The sequence below is a fragment of the Diabrotica undecimpunctata genome, chromosome 5 (genome assembly GCF_040954645.1).
Source record: "Diabrotica undecimpunctata isolate CICGRU chromosome 5, icDiaUnde3, whole genome shotgun sequence".
Classification (NCBI taxonomy): Eukaryota; Metazoa; Arthropoda; class Insecta; order Coleoptera; family Chrysomelidae; genus Diabrotica; species Diabrotica undecimpunctata.
The window spans coordinates 58,128,131-58,142,298 of record NC_092807.1 but is presented as its reverse complement, the minus strand read 5'-3'; the positions used below and the strand labels follow the sequence as shown (position 1 = coordinate 58,142,298).

At 32.7% G+C, this 14,168-nt stretch overlaps 2 protein-coding genes across 2 annotated transcripts in view; one reads left to right on the top strand and one right to left on the bottom strand.

Annotated features, from left to right (window-relative positions):
- The window catches only part of LOC140442209 (uncharacterized), a 142,029-nt gene that overhangs the window by 100,228 nt on the left and 27,633 nt on the right, over positions 1-14,168 (bottom strand). The window lies entirely within an intron of this gene.
- LOC140440637 (uncharacterized) overlaps positions 1-14,168 on the top strand; it is a 119,086-nt gene that overhangs the window by 77,986 nt on the left and 26,932 nt on the right. The window contains exon 10 of the mRNA XM_072531008.1: positions 1,939-2,310. Within this exon, the coding sequence (XP_072387109.1) occupies positions 1,939-2,310 (372 nt within the window). The remainder of the gene's footprint in view (positions 1-1,938; positions 2,311-14,168) is intronic.

Below are 14,168 nucleotides of genomic sequence, written 5' to 3'. Positions count from 1 at the left end.
AACAAAGAATTGTATTTATAAAATACCTCGTGAATGTGCTCATTTTTATTTAGGTGAAACATCAAGACCATTAAATGTTAGAATAAGTGAACATCAATCTTATATTAAAAATAAAGAATATGATAGATCTGAAATATGTTAACATGCATGGCAAAATGAACATACGATTCAATGGAACGATTTAAATCTAGTCCTAAAAGAAACAGATGATAAAAAAAATCGAGAAGCGGCTCTAATTATACTAAATGAGATTAATTGCGTCCCAAATTCCTCGGCAGAATGCACTAAGATCTGGTTACCCACATTAAAAGGGGACGTCAATAAAAGTAAAATACCACTATTAGTAAGTCAGTAACATATCGAGGATACATCACGTAGGTTTTTAAATAACAAACATATAAAATCAGAGTTTGGTATTTATTAAGAGTAAACTAAATGTAAGACCAAATACTTTCCGTCAGGATACTGTTATGAGGTTTTTTTCCTAGTTTTTTTCTCATGATTTACTATAGAATCACTAAAGCAACAACTTTACTTTCATCATTGCATGTGGTTGTCTTTTGAAGACGAATCACATTCTATGATTTTTCTGACGGATATTCTCAAGTTAAAATTGATTTCGTATAATCGAATGAACTATCGTCCCAGGAAAGTGACTCAGCAATATTTAAAATGTATAATATATGCCTGGATTGTCAATATGAATGAGTCAGATAAAATTAAATTATTAAAAGAATTTTTCACCAAGTAACACAAAACAAAATTTGTTTATGAATGATTTCCGAAGTGGAAATTGAAACGTCAATGAAGTTCTTAGTACCATCAAAATGTGTTCAGTATTTTCATCTCGGATTGGAAACATAAGCAATGACGACCCGAGATGAAGAGATACTACGAATGTTTGAAAGAACAGTGTTAAGGACCATATATGATGGAGTTAACGAACAGGGGCTGTGGAAGGCGATATAATTTAGAACTCTATGGACTTTTTGGTGATTCAGATATCGGAAAAACCATCGTAATAAACCGCCTAAGATGGGTGGACCATGTTATGTGAATGTATGAAAGTGATTATTCTAAAATAACCATGCTAAATATGCCAATAGGAGGAAGAAGAAGGGGGCGATCTAAACTTAGGTATCAGGTCAATGTGCAAGACGGGAAGATTGGAATAAGGGGATGGAGAAGACAGACACTCAACAGGGAAGGATGGAAGAATGTTTTGAGGTAGGCCAGGGCTCACGAAGGGCTGTAGCGCCAATGATGGATGTATTTTGTGTCAATACACCACCAATGTAAATAAAATGCAGTGTACAGTCGTACCCTGCTACATTGTTTGTCCTGATAATGGAAGTGCATTGTTGATATATCGTGCCAGTAGAAGATTATGTACATTGGTAAAAAAATAGTGTAACGTTTGTTTACATGTAGACTGCAAATTTTCTGAATACATAATATAACGAACCATATAATTCAACGTATAAAGAAGGTTAAAGAGCCATTTGAAAGCATCAGAATTAGTGCAGCCAAAAATTTCAACTGAGTAGATAGCCTAAATAGTGTTTTGTAAACCGAAGTAATAAAAAAATAGACTTAAAATCAAATAAACTTTAGTTGAATGTGAGTAAATAATAACCGTTTTACTGCAAATAATGAAAATGATTAATCAATCCATATTACGTAGCTTTATGTTTAGCGAACAAATTGTTTCGCGTGTGTTTTCATTTTAGTTTTAATATTCTCTGGAATGAGAAATGTGTTACAAACTTTGTTTATGTAAAAATATTTGTCTTTAATGGTATGAATTGCAGGATTAGAGTAACTGTTGCATCTTTACATTCTTTTATAGGTGTGTGGATTTCAAAGAACATACTAATTAATTGAATAAATAACTAGTTTTATAAACAAATATTTATTTTACATATTATTTACTTATAGGGTGAATATATCTATGGACATAAACCCACCGTTATTAGAGAACATTGCCTAGATGCTATTTGTTGTCTCTCGCTAAAGATTTGGGCTGTATGGTTATTAGAAGTTATACACAACGCTCATACATGGACTAAATGGATGCATGAAATAATTGGAAATGTTAGAAGTTATGCCAGCATTGTTAGAGGTGACGTGAAAGATGCTAATGGGAAAAGGAAGGTTCTATTAAAGTCAGAATGGGAAAAGTTTGTGAAAGGGACAGAGAAAAAAGTTATTGCATGGAGGCAATACAGCGCCCATGTAAACGAATTATCAGATGAGATTATTGAAAACTTTAGGAACAAAGAAGTGTACTGTTGTCCAAAATGTTTACAGGTATTATATTATATTATTTTACATTATACAGGGCGCACCAAACCTCTGGCTAAACTATGGAGTACATAAAAAGTGTTTTAAATACGGGCGGGCATGTTTTCGACGCTGAAGTACCTGAGGGTCTTAAAAGTACCCTTGTTTTGGACGCTGCCGGAAGGATTATCGCAGGTACCAGATATTAGATATAATTCGGGTTTAATGATGGTCATTGAAATTTACTTAGTTACTAGTTATTAGTTTGTCAGAGAATAGTGAAAAGTGAACATGGAAATTTCAACGTTAGTAAGTAATCGTGGTAAAATTTTGCTCAAAGTGAACAGTTTTACTTTTTCTCAAGATAAAGTACTAAAATCGGGAGAAACGTATTGGAGGTGCGTAAAACGGTCGTGTAAATCGAAGATATTCACGAAAGGGCCAGAAAAGTTAGTGATCCGAAGTAATCTAGAACATAATCACGAGTGTGATATCAAGACGCTTAATAGACAGATTGTGACCGAAATTTGACCGAAAGGCCGTCCAAAATCATACATAGTGCGTTGAAAGAAAATGTAGATTGCTTGAGCCACATGTCTGTTAAAGACGTTAATTTAATATGACATCAAATATACAGTGAACGGCGAATGGCTCAACCGAAACTGCCCAAAAGTAAAGAAGAAACTATTTCTGCGGTAAATATTATGAATATCAAAACACTTAAAGACGAGAATTTTATATTTGCGGTTGAACTAAGTTCTAACATTATCATCTTCTCGTGTAACACTAACATGCGGTTTCTGTACGGCAGTGAAACGATTTATATGGACGGTACATTTAGTTACTGTGCTCAATATTTCAAGCAATTTTTTACCATACATGTATTTATCAATGGACATTATATACTATTGTGTTATTGTTTACTTCCCGACAAATCGGAACAAACCTATATAAAACTATTTAATGTTTTGAAACGCAAATGTGAAGTAATTGGTCTAAAATTCAATCCAAAAATCATTTTCTCCGATTTTGAAATTGCTATCCACAATGCTGCGCGTTTTGAATTTCCAAATGTGCACATTAAAGGGTGCCGTTTTCATCTTATGCAAGCTTGGTATCGTAATATCGGTGGTTGTGGCTTAATTAGGGAATATAAATTGGCAGACAGTGAAATATCTAAATGGCTGAAATATATTTTTGGGCTGCCATTTTTACCTCCCTCAGAAGTCGAAGAATCTTTCATGTATGATTTTATGGCTATTCAACCAAAGGATTCAAAAATTGAAAAGTTTTCCGACTACTTATTGGACAACTACATTGGCGACCACGCAACATTTCCGTCGGAGATGTCGGCTGCGATGAGTGAGAGTTTACAATTAACAACTAATGCTTGTGAATCGTTCCACTCGCGTTTTAATGATAATTTTTAACATGCTCATTCAAATATTTTCCATTTTATTGATGTTTTAAAAAATTTTCAAACTGAAACTTACATTAAAATTAGTAGTGTCTGTAATAGTGAAAGTAATAGACTTAAAGATCCAAAGAGTAGAAAAAAAAAAATTATGTTCGTTAGAAATAGGATACATGAGTATCAAACTAACTGTATCGATCGATTCCATTTCGTAAAATGTATGTCGTATTTATTTCAAAGTGACAAATAAACCTTATCAAGCTTAATCTCTGATTCGACTTCGAGCGTTCAACGAAGCAACACCTAATTACCTTAATCGCACCTAGTTTTTGTGGTTTTGTTTAAAAACATTGAAAGCTAAAAGTGTAGTAAAGTGTAAATTATTGACAATAATTATTTGTTGTTGATATTTTTGGTCATTAACTGTAAGTAATTTAATTTATTTAATTACATCGAGTTATTATCAATGATTTCGTATTGGTGCGAGGACCGTACTCGGGTTCCGTAGATCAACATGAACCAAGCTTCATCATCAAATGTTTTTTCACAACAAGAAATCCCCAAAAATGATACTACTGCACAAAAGTTATATTCAACAGTTTTAAATGAACCTACCAACATATTTCCTTCCAAAAAACAAGCAATTGTAGTAAATACAGTTCCAAATTCAAAAATCGAGGATTACCTGAATGCTGTAGCCAACTTAGTTGACCCCAAAAATATACTTGCAATATCCAGAATTGTTAATGATCGTATATGCATCTACTTCACTTCAGAAAATATTGTTCAAAAATTTTTGGAAACAGACAATGGGATAATAATAGTAAACCAACATCGTATCCAAGCTAGAAAACTAATTACTCCAAACGAAAAACTAATTATTTCTAATGTATCTCCTTCTATACCACATAACGTAATAGAAAATGAACTCAAAAAGATAGGAATCTATCAAATAACACCAATAGATTTTTTACGGATCGGAACATCAAATCCTAGTTTTAGACATATCATTAGTTTTCGACGTTTTACTTATATAGCCCCTAAAAATCTTGAAAATATCCCCGATTCAATACTAATTAACCATGATCAATCGAACTATCGAATATTTCTCTCACTAGAAAAACAAACGTGTTTTATTTGTAAACAAACGGATCATTTAGCATCTCGATGCCCAAATCATAATAATCAATCCACCGATGACAATACAACACACATTTCTCAATCACAATGTGACCAGACTGTTAGTTCACAACAAAATACAGCTCAAACTACAGTACATTCTCCCGTACTTACCAAACAAATCTGTAATCCACAACCTACTGAAACCATCACTTCACCTACACCAAAAAACTCTACCTCTTTCGATAACTCCAAAACAATGGAAACGGTACCGGGTAAAATAAATGAAACTAAAATAGAAACTCAAACAAAAGTACAAACACCTAAAAGTAATGCTTCTGAACCTGGTAAAATAAATAAAACTATAAATGAAACTCAAACAGAAGCTCAAACACCTAAAAGAAATGCTTCTGATATAACAAATTCTCCTGAACCGGAGGGTGGAAATCCTTTTAAAGAACCCAATAAAAAACACAAAAGAACAAAAACAGACGTCCAAACCCACCATAACTTAGCTGAAGATCTTATTAACTGTACAGTTGATTTTTTCCAAAATAAGTCAAACAGTAGCTGTTTAAGCCAAGAAGAGATAATCGATTTACTTGAAAATACCCATGGAGCTGCAGATCCGCTTAGTATTGCTAAAACATACACGGAAGATATCGAAGGATTATTAGATCTCCTAAAAAAAACTTCACCCAGTGCTATCACAAAGATACTTGAAAACACGATGTACAAGACTAAGGAAGAAACTTTGTAAACTACAGGATGACTATTCCTCTACAGATTGCAGTGATACACCTATTAATTAAAAATTCAAGTCCATAATTCAGTGGAATCTGAACGGGTTTTACACCCGTCTGGAAGAATTTAAATTACTAATGTCCAAATTCATACCGTCCATCATATGTCTACAAGAGACACACTTTAAACAGCAGAAATTTTATAAACTAAAAAACTACACACCATATATTAAAAATAGACTTAATGCAAACCAGGCTAGTGGAGGGACAGCTATTTATGTACATAACCAATATGATTCAGAAATAATTGATTTAAATACACAATTAGAGGCTACAGCAATAACTTTGAAAGGACCTCAAAAAATAAACATCTGCAATATATACATTCCTCCTGGTACTGATCCTTCAGCTCGCGAACTATTAGACCTTTTTAATCAAATTCCTCAACCACGAATTATTTTAGGTGACTTCAATTCACATCATGTTCTATGGGGATCAAATAAATCCGATAGTTTAGGGCGTAAAATCGAACAAATTATAACTAAACTTAATCTCAACTTACTTAATGATGGTAGTTTTACAAGATTTAATGTCTCTACAGGTGGTGGTTCAGCAATTGATTTAACTTTATGTGACCCAGTTTTACAACCTGGACTGTCTTGGCAAGTCACATCTCATCTACATGGAAGTGACCACTTCCCAATATTAATAACGAATAACAATACAGCTCCCTCTTCCGCTCCGTCTAATAAATGGCATCTAAAGAATGCCGACTGGTCTTTATATTCTTCTTTAATATCTCGATCCATATCAGAGCTAAGTCCTCCTAGTGATGACCGTGCAAATATTAATTCTATAGTTTCCAATTTTATTCAGCTTATAACAACAGCTGCAGAATTGTCCGTAGGTTTTATAAATTTTCCAAAAAAACATCCTCCAGTCCCTTGGTGGAACCAGGAATGTAAGATGGCAATCAGAGTGTCAAAAAGAACTTTTTACAAATTTAAAAAATTCCCCATACTCCAAAACCAACTCGAATTTAAGCAAAAGCGAGCCTACTGTAGATATATATTGAAGAAAAGCAGAAAAGAAGCATGGAAAACGTATGTCTCGTCCTTAAATTCATCTACTCCTATTTCCGAAGTTTGGCAAATGATTAATAAAATGAATGGAAAAAAATCCTTCAATACAATCCATTATCTAGAACATAACAATCTTACTTGCTCGACGAAAGAACAAATAACTGCTATACTTGCTGATACGTATCAAAGACACTCCAGCAATGACATTATCTCTACAAATTCCATAATACACAAACAAAATTTAGAGAACACTTATATAGATTTAGAAGATCATACTAATTCTCCTCTTAACGACGAACTCTCAATGGACGAGTTACTATATTCATTAAACTGTACAAAAGATACCAGTCCTGGACCTGATAATATTCCAGTTGCCTTTTTAAAATCATTACCCGAAGAAGGTAAACAATACCTTCTAAAAATTTACAATTTTATCTGGACAAAAAATGTGTTTCCTGATAGTTGGCACCAGTCAATTATTATTCCAGTCCTTAAGCAGGGAAGAAGAAAATCAGACCCGGAGTCTTATCGACCGATCTCGCTAACATGTTCGATATGTAAAATTCTGGAAAAAATAGTAAGCAATAGACTACTGTGGTATCTAGAAGACAAACAACTTCTTACCCCTATTCAAAGTGGTTTCAGGAAATCAAGGTCTACTTTAGATAATCTAGTTGATATAGAATCCGAAATTCACGAAGCATTTGGATGCAATCAAGAGTGTTTAGCACTTTTCTTTGACATAACCCATGCGTATGATACAATTTGGAGAGCCGATATATTACAAAACTTATCCAGATGGTCAATCAAAGGTAACATCCTTAAGTTTATAAAAAATTTTCTAATATTTCGTGAGTTTAAAGTTCGTGTAGATAATGTTTGTTCAGAGCCAACAACGCAAATTAATGGTATCCCACAAGGATCTACACTAAGCGTAGTATTGTTCCTTATTGCGATTAATGATATCTCTAAATCCTTTAGTTCATTAGTAAAAGCACGCTTATATGCTGATGATCTCGTCATATTTTCTCGAGGGAAAAATGTTCTAACACTTACCAGATATATACAAACCGCTATCAATCAACTAGAAAATTGGTCAGAGAGATGTGGTCTACAGATATCTCCAAACAAAACAAAAGCAATTTTCTTTAGCAAGAGCCCAAAAAACATTATACTACCACCTAATCTCACCTTATACTCGTTACCTATTAATTATGTTGAATCAACTACCTTCCTAGGAATGAAACTAGATCAGAGGTTAATCTGGAAAGATCATATTTTTCATCTTCGACAAACAACTCAAAATGGTCTAAATTTATTGAAAAGCATATCTCACAAGCAATGGGGAGCTGATTTCCAAACACTCATAACTGTCTACAGAACTCTAATTCGTTCTAAACTAGATTATGGCGCAGTTGCTTATAATTCAGCCAAAGCATCAATACTTAAATTACTAGACCCAATACACAACACAGGAATAAGAATAGCACTGGGAGCTCATCATACTAGCCCAATTGAAAGTTTATATTGTGAATCAGGTGAACCTTCCCTTCAACTAAGAAGAAACTACCTCAGCCTTGTGTATGCTGCTAAATTGTCAGCCAATCCACATATACCGACATTTAAAAACACGTTTGCTGACAGATTCACATCGACATTTAACACCTCACAAAGATTAAGTCCCCCGTTTTATATTCGGATCCAAAAATTACAAAATAGTTTAAACATACATTTTCCTGAGACATACAATGTAACTAACCTTAATCATCAACCTCCTTGGAGAATACAGCTGCCTATTTGTGATACAAGTCTTACTATCAATAACAAATATGACACACCACGTAGTATATTTAAAAAGAAAGTAGCAGAGAAATTAAACTGCTCTCATAACTCCCTCATTTTTACAGACGCGTCTAAATCCGACAATGGGGTAGGGGCTTCTTTTACAACTTTACACCAAGACTACTCCTTCTCACTTTCCCTACGATCAACCATATTTTCCGCAGAACTTCTTGCTATTTTGCAAGCAATAACATTTGTAAATAATAAAAATATACAAAACTCTTTGATAATAACTGACTCTTTAAGTGCTCTCAGCTCTATGAAACAGTTATACACAAACCATTCCATTCTATTGCTTATAAAGTCAGAACTAATGAGATGTCAAGAAAACGACCGATTTGTTAAATTCCTTTGGGTTCCGTCACACTGTGGTATAACTGGAAACGAAAAAGCTGATCAGTTGGCCAGGGAAGCAGCAGAAAATCCACAATCAACATTATTCACTAAATGCGTTTATAGCGACCTGAAGCAATATTTTAGAAACAAAATAAGCGAGGAATGGCAACTACACTGGAACAATTCTGAGACATCCATGAAAAACATTAAGCATGAGGTAGCTGTATACAAACTCCCATTAAAGCGACGAGACCAAGTATGCATCTCTAGATTACGTATAGGCCATACGAAGTTAACACACGATTACCTTCTAAGTAAAGAACAAATTCCCATGTGCTACAGTTGTGATTGTGTAACTACAGTGGACCATGTGCTAGTGGACTGCCCTTTGTACACCCTAGAACGACTTCAAGCTGGATTACCCACTTCATCCAAAGAGTGCTTAAACGGCTTCAATAATGACAAAACTATAAACTTTTTACAAAATGCAAGACTAGTTCACAAAATATAGTGTAACATTATTAACATTTATGTAATTTATTGTACCATGCTAATAACCCCTAGTGGTTGAAGCAATTTTGTAAATAAAAAAAAAAAAAAAAAAAAAAAGCTTAATCTCTAGAATTTTATTACCTGACTTTTCATTTACATTTCAATTACACCCAGCGTCCAAATCATGTATGCAGAAACAGGTAAATTTATTTTTCAGTGTCGAATTTTAAATTTAGCGTCCAAATCATGCACGCCCCTAAATACAACTGATATATATATATATATATATATATATATATATATATATATATATATATATATATATATATATATATATATATCAAAGACGTCTCTAATTTAAAATTATTTTTTATTATACAGGATCAGTCAGAAAAACGAAATTAACCAAAGTTGTATTTTTTTTATGGAGTTATCCTATATATTAAACCATTTTTTAGGTTTTATAGGCCTAAAGTTATTAATTTTTAAAATATTTAAACTTTTATTGAGAAAATTGATAATATTTATAGGGCTGTATAATAGGTTTCCAAGGTACTAACAATGTAAATGATGTGCCAAAGATTTTCTACTGTAGTTTTATTTTTAAATAATTTAATATCTTTGACATCCAGTGATACAATATACACAGTGATAACTGTTTTCAAATACAAAATTTTCTCTTTTTTTAAATGGATCACCCTGTATATTACTATTGAATTTTCTACAAATCATCACAACCTTTCTTTTAGTATAAGGTTTTTCATGCCTAATGTTTCGTTCTGTAGATATTTAGAGAACTATAGATTTTATGTTTTTGCAGATTTTTTATTAATACATTTTGTATACCTACTGAAATATAACAATTTTATAAATATAAATAAAAAATATCAAAGATTATAAAAAACGTCTGGTAGTAAAAACTATTTAAATTCATCACTCACAAAACTCACCATGTTACAAAATAATATTTACCATAATAATAAATGTAATTAAATATCCATAAGTTAATAAATAAATAAATAAATAAATACCCAATTTTAAAATCTACCTTAGTAATTTTGAGCAAATAAATTAATTTATAATCGCTTTGCTTTCCTAAATTATTATCCCAAGTTAAATTGTATTTTTAAAAAAGATCAGTTAAATAAATTTTTAATATCAGTACCTACATTCTAAGAACGTAGAAAAAATGCTTTGAAACAAAAAAAAACCTTAAGGCTATGGCTCCACGAGCGACAGATTGTCGCTAGCAGTAGCAGTAAAATGTAGCTTGATAAATGAAAACAACAGCAGTGATACTGAGTGGCTCCACGCGCTGTAGATTGTCGCTTCGTTTCGAGACCGAGACTCGTCATCAAGGTCGTGACGCGTTCGAATAGATCCGGACTTATTTTTTAGCAGTAATTTGCAGCGGGTTTGTGACTCCACTAGCAGTAATTTGTCGCTTGTAGCGGTAATTGCCATTTAATCGGATATTTTTGTTCTTGTTTGTTTATTTCTCTGTGTTTGTTAAGTTGTTTCTTTGTTTTTATAAATTACTTTAAAGTTTTTTCATACAATTTTGTGTCTCAAATCATAACAAAAAATTATAAGTTCTAAGAAAGAAATAAATCCAATATTTTCTCTATCGGTATTCTAGATAACAAAAATCAATGGATGTTTTTTTTTAATCCCAATTAACCGTATCAAACTGTACTTTATAATAGATGCCATTATTAAACAAGAAAAAGTTGAATAGAGAGAATAAACAGTTTTTATTGATTTCCCGAAAATCTGTTTTTTGAATTTCCTTCTTCGAACTGGTGATTCATTTCTATATAAGTGGTTGTCTAATCATGTCATATAAATAAAATTTTAATAATTACTGTTTATAGTAAAATTTTATTATCCTTCAGTACTAATGTTTCGTTTTCGCTTGACGTGATTCATAAATAAAAGAATGCAACAAAGCAGATTTTATGTCGTATCAGAATTTTTTAAATTATTGTAACATAAAAAAGCAAGTTAGATGTTGGAAAAGAAAGATTCATTACATCAACCCAATATGATAAATGAATATAATCGACATATGGGAGCCGTGCTCCCATATGTCGATTATTATGTGCTGAGAGGCGAAAGATATGAATTACTTCAAGTTATACTGGAAGGAAAAGTACAGGGCAAAAGATCAGTAGGAAGACGCCAGAACTCGTGGCTGAAAGACCCGAGAAGATGGTTCGACCGCTCATCCGCAGAGATCTTTCGCGCAGCAGTTTCCAAAACTACAATTGCCATTTGGATCGCCAACTTTCGAAAGGAGACGGCGCAATGAGAAGAAGAATGGGAGCCGTCGATCTACTTGATAATTCAGTAGCTAATTACAGAATACGCAGAGGTAAGAAGTGGTGGCGGCCCCTTTTTATTCTAATGAAAGTTAAATAGTTAAATATTTTGTTTTTTTTTTTTATTTTAGGTAGATACATGTATAGAATTATAAAATATGTAATTTGAAATCTTACTTAAAGGTAGGTAATTGCTAATTTTTCTTCTGGGCTTAGGCTATCACGCATTGATGTATCCTGTTTTCGTATGACATCTTCTATTTCACATAATAAAAAATTAAAAGAAGACACTGACATCCTGTAATATTCAAAAAACTTGTCAGGATATTCTTTTAATTTGTTGTGTAAAAGAAAAAAATTTCCCTCTGTCTGTCTAGGCACTAGAACAGAGTGAATCTACCATTTCCATTGTTTTTTAACCCTACGGCGACGGCACAATGCCAATATTAAAGCAACTTTTTGTTGAAATAATAGATTATCCATACACTATTATTGTATTATCGGTGTGAATTTATTTTACTTCTTTATTTATTTATTTTATCTGCTATATACACGGACATTATATAAACGGACAAGATACCACTGATTGTAGCTGCGTCATATTAACGTTCATGGAGCCACTACAAGACCAAAACGCGGCGATATGCGCGCTGTAAACTGTCGCTCGTGGAGCCATGATTTTACTGCTTTACTGCCGCCGTAATTTTACTGCTACTGCTAGCGACAATCTGTCGCTCGTGGAGCCATAGCCTTACTGCCGCCGTAATTTTACAGCTACTGCTAGCGACAATCTGTCGCTCGTGGAGCCATAGCCTAAAAGTACCTATCAAAATATTTATCAAAATAAACAGTATCTACTTATTCATAGTAATTACTGTTGTAGATGCATATTTGTATACCTATTTTAAATTTATTTTAAATATGAATTTTTATCTATCATCCTACAAAAAAGCTATCGATTTTTAAAGAAGAATGAATTTTTGTATGTGGGCGGAATAAATGTTAAGTCGAAACGTAAATTTTTTTAAAATATTTTATTTTCTGACGAATCGACATTTCATCGCAATAGGTTCGTTAACAGACATAATTATCATTACTACTCCTTTGAAAACCTTTACTTATGTCGAGTTACGTCCCAGAACAGGCAGTCGTTGAATATTTAGGGAGGTATTATTGGATCATATGTTATTGGACCTTATTTTTCCAAACGGTTACTGGAAATAAGTATCATAGATTTTAAACAAACGAGTTGTCTGGCTTGTTAGAGGATTGGAAATTATAGGAAACATGTGGTTTCAACATGACGAAGCATCACCGTATCGTACAATAAATGTTGGGCGTCTGCTAAATAATAACTACAGCGACAATTGGATCGGATTCGGTAGTATGGACTATTTTTTGGGCACATCAAGAACATAGTATACAATGACGAACCCATAACACTGGATAATATGAAAATTCGTATACAAAATGTCTTTGTCAGCATTGGAATTGAAATGCTATATGGCGTTATGTACTCCCTTATCAACCGTATACGTCTGTGTCTTGAACATATTGGACAACTTTTTAAACATTTATTAACAAAGTTAATACATATTAATACTAAAAGTATCAAGTATGAACAGAATTGAAGCAGTGGAAATGTGGATTCATAAACGGATACTGAAAATACCTTGGACAGCAAGAAAAACTAAAGAAGAAGTACTAGGAGGGTCAACGAAGATAGAAAATTGCTCAAGTCTGTTAAACACCATGAAATGTCTTATCTTAGACTTATGATGAGAGGAAATCGATATAGAATATTACAATTGATTATTAAAGGCAAAATAAAAGGCCGTAGAGGTGTAGGAAGAAAACAGGTTTCTTGGTTAAAAAATATTTGTGAATGGACTCGTGAATGAATTATTCCTTGTGGCAGATTATCAAAAAATCTTCTCAATGGTGATCGCCAACCTCGGATAACTCTGGTGTGGCACGTGAAGAAGAATCCATTTATGAATATACAGTCGGTTCACAATTTGTTGATAGCTCACTACAAGTTTAACCCTAATTAGAAAACTGAAATACAGAGAGGATAGGTAATACGATATAATAGTAAAAACCAACCTAAAACTGACGGTTTAAGACGTTTTCGACTAACCCACATTATATCTGAAGGAATACAATACCTTATAATCCTATTACGGGGGTATTTTGAATGGTTAGAGATGAACGACCAGTGTCGTAGAGTATATGATTGAAACATTTATTTGAACTAAATAAATATATTTTTTAAATTGTACTTATGTAAATTGTATTTTTTAGTAAAACTTATTTATTTTATTCAAAAATAAAAAGTTTCTTGCCATTTGTATGAGATACATTTATTTAATTAAGGAAAAAGGCGCCAAATGTCGCCTGGCAAAATTTCCAATGTGTTTTAAATGTATCCATTATTTTCGAATCCGGAGAAAACTAATAAATATTTTTGAAAAATTTAAACGCAGAATGAAAGATTACATTATTACTCAGGGCAGAAAGTCCCTGAAAACATCTA